The sequence below is a fragment of the Arachis ipaensis genome, chromosome B03 (genome assembly GCF_000816755.2).
Source record: "Arachis ipaensis cultivar K30076 chromosome B03, Araip1.1, whole genome shotgun sequence".
Lineage (NCBI taxonomy): Eukaryota > Viridiplantae > Streptophyta > Magnoliopsida > Fabales > Fabaceae > Arachis > Arachis ipaensis.
This window is the reverse complement of record NC_029787.2, coordinates 69,822,717-69,828,428: the sequence shown is the minus strand read 5'-3', so window position 1 is coordinate 69,828,428 and position 5,712 is coordinate 69,822,717. Positions and strand designations below refer to the sequence as shown.

At 35.6% G+C, this 5,712-nt stretch overlaps 1 protein-coding gene across 1 annotated transcript; it reads right to left on the bottom strand.

Moving 5' to 3' along the window:
- LOC107634469 (50S ribosomal protein L34, chloroplastic) lies at positions 383-2,010 on the bottom strand. The gene is made up of 2 exons (XM_016337955.2): positions 1,757-2,010; positions 383-871 (listed from the first exon to the last, which is right to left on the bottom strand). Exons 1-2 carry the CDS (start codon positions 1,950-1,952, stop codon positions 624-626), a joined length of 444 nt encoding a protein of 147 aa, XP_016193441.1. The 5' UTR covers positions 1,953-2,010; the 3' UTR covers positions 383-623.

Genomic DNA, 5,712 nt, shown 5'->3' with positions numbered 1-5,712 from the left:
ACTAATATTCCTGAAACTTAAATACAGCAAACATTTAAAATTCTAAATAATTGATTTAGTTTAAAGTTCTAAATAATATATAGCCTTAGATTTCATAAGATAAAAATGAATTGACCCTCTAGTATTTTACAAACATTCAAGCAAGCATGAACACACCCATTAACCATTCCTCTTCAAGCTTTCAAGTAACACAATCTCATTGTCCAATCTTAGAAGGTTGTCTACACTCCACAGCACTCGTTAATGTATGGATGCATTGTTATTATTCAGAATAAATAATGCCATAATTAAGGAGAAAAAATATGGTAAGAAAAATGCATAAATACCAGTTCCACCCACATATACTTAAACAGTAATTTTAAGGCTAACATAGCATAAAAAGTTGTATAAACAGAAATAATTATAAGAAATGTTGCAGCAAGCAAATTTGTGACAACAGTGCAACTTAACAAGAATTATGCATGACAAAAACAAATGTTGAGACATAAAATGCAATCTTCAAATATTATAAAGGGTACAGAACCACTGTTATGGAAGAAAAGCTTGAAATCTAGACATGCTTACAGGAATCAACAATTACCAATAGAAAGAAAATAACTATAAGCCTTCATGCCTTCATGCCTCTATTTGCCACTATTTGGGTGGGACTTGGTGCAAAGAACTTTCCGTCCCTTAGCGCGTCGACGCTTCAAAATTGCTCTCCCACTTGTTCTCATTCGTCTGCAGAAACCATGGGTCCGAGCCAATGATTTCCGCGATCTGTTTCTCTTAGTCTGGCAAAGAGCAGCCTTGCCTGCCCTCACAACCAGGCCACGGCCCTTTTCTCTTCTAGCCCGAACATCAGATGTCAACTCCAATCTCAGCGACAAACCTGGAAATGTTAAGAAGTTAGTTGAGATCAAGACAAACTAGAATCTACACAAATTTAGTCATGAGGCTGGTTTGCAGCTCATTTTAAGAACAGAAGCGACAATGTGAACAAGCCTTAATTTAGTACAGGAGTTAAATACCGTTAAAAGCACCTTATTGGCTTTGGCCAAATTGTTCGTACTTTTTGTTGTTATAAGACTAAAAGATCTGCCACCATGACCATGTCTTGAATTTGACTAAACCAATTTCATGTTGTTAAATAATTTGCATTATCACTTATATCTAAAGTTGGCAAATTAGATAAACTAATAAGAGTAAAATCGTGAATTTAGCTATTAAATATCAAATCAAAACAATTCCAACTAAATTCTAGATGTATGAAATTTAAATCAAAACACATTGTAAAATCAAAGTTAATTCCTCTGGTAATTGAACTTTCTACTATTCCCTAGTAATAACATAACATGCTGTTCTAGGAAAATCCACACAAGAAGAATAGCGCAAACTTTGGTTCTTAAAGTTTTGACAGGTGAAAATAATCCACGAAAGTAACAAACTTGACTCACATTTGTTATCAACAGGGGCTATTTTGACTATTCAAAATTTCGGGATAAAAATGGGCATTAATCCTCCCCAAGAAGAGTAACTCCCTACTGTACTTACGCTTTGAGAAATTTATGCATCTCCAATCTCATTGTTTTCATAAGTAACACAAACGCGGCTTCGCTTTTGGTTTTCACAAATGGAAGACAATTCCAGTTAGGCAGTTACAATCTCAAAACAACTATGAAGCTCAACGGCAAACTTGAATTAAAGAAACTGACAGAAGAAGAAAAAGAAGCAAACTTTAATTAAAGAAACTCACAGAAGAAGAAAAAGAAGTTACCTGAGAGGAGAGAGGAAGGGAAGGAAAGGGAGGTAGAAGAGGAGGAGAGGAAGGAGCAGTGGAGGAGGGGAGGGCGAGGGGAGGAGCGAGCGAGAGAGAGTGATGCTGGCCATGAAGCAGCGTGGAAGACGAGAGATGCCGAAGGGGAAGCGACTGGGACTCTGCTTATCCAAGGACTCAGTGGTAACGATGCCATTATTTCTTCAAGCCTCCTGGGCTCTTTTGTAAGCCTTAACAAGTCAAAATAAGGAAGTTTACTTAAGTTAGCTGAATAATTATGAGTTGATACTCAAATGGATGATTGAAGTTAAATTTGCATCTCAATCTCATCTTCAAATATTTATTTTACTCAATTCGATCATTAAATTTGATATACTATTAAGGAAAGAATTATGTTAGGAAGTGAATGAAAAATCTTGACAATGTGTATAATGGGTTTGTTATTTAGTCCAATAGAAATAAATAATAAATTCAAAATCTCTCAGTTATTTCACATTTTTAAAAAATTCAATAAGTTATTTTAAAAAAATAATCATCTAAAATCCTAATTTATTAAAACATTTTACTCCAATACTTTTTTTATTTTCAATCGGCAGCCACCCCACCTTCATCAATAATCATCTCATTTCACCGTCGTTTCTTAGCTTGTCACACACCACTCACCCTTAGTAAAAATAACCATCCACTTAAGGATAAAAATAATCATCCACATACCTAATAAATTGAACATCTAATATATTTTAATTATATATAACTAAACCCAATTCAATCAAAATAATCATCTACATAAAAATTAAAATAATCATTCGCATACCTATTAAAATGACCATCCTAAATTAACCATTAAAATAGAAAAAAAGATGAATAAACAGAAGAAATAACTATGATCATCCAACAATTTAATTTTTATTAAAAACAAAAGAAAAAATGTATAATTTAACACATGACTCTTATGATTTGATGTAACCATAAAATTGGAGAAATAAAAAATAGAAAAAAAGCTTGAACAGATGAGGAGACATGAGTGAGAATCAAAAGTAAGCAATTGAGCGTTTGATTTGATATTGTCTTCAAGCACGCGTACATTACATCTACCATACTCACACGGTTAATTCAAACAGTGGCATCGTTGAGCTTTTGGCGGCGTATGCGGGAACCCGTGGCGGCATCGACCGGAGTCTGTGGCAGCGTCCGCGACACGGTTACGTGAGGGGAAGAAAATGGTTATATTCGCGGTGAGGCTCCGACGGCGGAGGGGGCGGTGCGGCGCTGCTCCAGGAGGGCGGGACGTCGCTGACGCAAAAGGGGATGACGCTGCTTCGCGAGGGGGACGGCGGTGATTTGGGTTACTTGGTCACCGGATGGTTGCCGCCGACTCTGAGGAGAGAAGGGGCCTATGAGGCGCGGAGTGGATGTAGGAAACATCTGCATTTTGCTCATTCTATTTTCAGCCTAATGTTGAGTCATGTAGAACAAGGGTTGCAAAGAACGATGAGAGGGGAGAATCCTCATCAAGTAAAACAGCATACCCAATCTTTTTTCTAGAAGGAGCTACAATGGGTGCGGGTAGTGACTACTAGTTAGAGCAGAAGAAAATCGATGCTGCATATTTGCATGTGTTGCTTAACTATGACCAAATTTTATCTTACTTCATATGAGTTTTTCAAGTCTTTGTAAATATTGCAATTAATAAGATACTAACTTCTTAATTTAATCAAAACTTCTTTATCCTATTCTATCATATAGGTTATTCCAAGACGCAAATTCTGATACCTAATTGAACAATTTTCTACATTGGTTTAGAGAATACGTTAGTGTGCATCTAACTGACACAACAGATTCGGAACTGGTTGTCCTTAGTTGGGGCCCAATGAATAAGGGCACTACCTACCTGATATACAATGTTAAAAGATATCAGTTCCATATCTTACAGTGGTCGATTGGAAAGAAAATTCATAACACCGGAGTTTGGGTTTGTGGGATTCAGGCAGTGTCATTCTGATTGGTTCGGTGTGTTGCATGATATAATTGAATTAAAGTATTTCTATCGCACTACATACAAGGTGTACATGTTTAAATGTGAATTATATGATCCAAGTTCGTGACAAGGAGCTTGAAAGCACAAGAACTACGATATCACTGAAGTTAATGTAACCAGGGATATAGGCATTACAATCTTTTTATTTTGCCTCAAAATGCACGACAAGTATACTATTTGCCTTGTCCAATTCATGCAAGTGTAATTTGGTGGTTATGGTTAAGACTAAGCCAAGAGGCCACATCGAGTCTGATGATGGGACAGAGGGTCAGGAACCTTACAAGATTGACGACCTAACTCCTTTGAAAATGGTGGTTGGTACCGGTAAGCTAATCACCCTTAGGTCGACTATTATGGATGATGACATCATTGACCTTGGAATAGATCCCGACGCACTTTCACCAGAGGACGAAGATCTTCAAGAAGAAGACTGGGTCGATGGTGACGAAGAAGAGGAAGACGAGTTCGATGATCAGGAAACTATCTTGGAATAGGAGCATGGTGAACCAGAGGAAGAAGATGATAAATTTGAATAGGGTTAATGTAAACATAGTTCTGTGATATGTATTTCTTTACCAAACTTTATGAAGAATGTAATATAGTTAGCATTGTTTCAGATATTTCAATTATCATCATTCTGTATTTTTAATTTATATTTTTGATATCTCACATTAGGTTTAAAGTTTTCAATTATTAATTATTTGGGGATGTTATAGATGGACGACAAAAGATTTTAAAAGAAGAAAAAAAGATTACCGTCAGAATTACTGTTAGAATATTTTGACAGTATCAATTTTAAAAAATACAAAAATATTTCTGTCGGTATTACCGTCGGATTAATCCGCCGGTAAGATGGCGCGTAAATATTTTCTCTCCTTAAGTTTTCTCCAAGTTTTTTGTTTGATTTTGAATTTTTAACTCTGAAATATTATAATATATTATTATTATCATTTAAATAATTATCTTAATAACAAAAGAATGAGGTTAAAATGATTAGTGAAAATAGAGTATTGATAAATAAAAGCATGACAGAGGATAGGTTATTGATGACTGAAAAAAAAATTGTACAAGTTAAGAATTGCGAATTGAATGACTGAACTAAGTACTGAATGATTGACTGAGAACTGAGAAATGATTTAAGAAAACTGTATATGAGAACTGATTGTTTGATTGGGCCTTGGGCCGAACACAGGAACGGAGACACTCGTAAATTGTGTGCTGCTTTTCCGTTAGCCCTAGAAGTCCTATAGGCCAAAGTTCACTTGTAGTAGATATCATTTGTGTACCTCAGAGTGTTGCTCCTGTAGGCCGAGGTTCACCTACAGAGAGTTGCTATTCCTGTAAGCCTAAGTTCACTTGCAGAGGGTTGCTATGTTGTCTTTAGTTTTGAAAAAGCTATATTCGGCTAAGAATTCTGGATTACATCGGGAGCGGATATAAACCAACATGTGAGCTCATGACCTGTACTAGGACTAGACATGCATCATATTTGTTTGTGCACATTTCTCTGTGATGTATTTTTTATGTATATGTGTGGATGCTTTGTATGTACTTTATGATTGTTTGACTTCTGTGTTCTTTATGTGTTAAGTTGAATGTATTTTGTTGCTTGTTACTATTGGCTAATAATAGCAAAATGAACTTAACTTCTAACCCGCAGGTACGAAGGCTTATTGCGAAGCTGCAGAAGCATAGAAGAATTTCTTTGCGAGTTGGGTTATTAGAATTTATTTACCCCTTGCCTTGTTAGTTGAAGCTTTTATTTTAGAGGGTAGGCTTGTATTTGTTGTTCATTGATAAGTATAATGTATTACTTGTAATTATGTGATTATTATTATTGATTAGAAGTCTTTGACGAACGATTTTTAATGAATGAAAACAAAATTTACTAGCTTTTTCCTAAAACTAGGAACGTCTT

Bases quoted from the DNA above. Each gene is read 5' to 3' on its own strand.
- LOC107634469 (XM_016337955.2), bottom strand. From the start codon at position 1,952: ATGGCATCGTTACCACTGAGTCCTTGGATAAGCAGAGTCCCAGTCGCT. The intron at 872-1,756 runs GTAACTTCTTTT...TAACATTTCCAG, and splicing joins CCCTTCCTCTCTCCTCTCAG to GTTTGTCGCTGAGATTGGAG.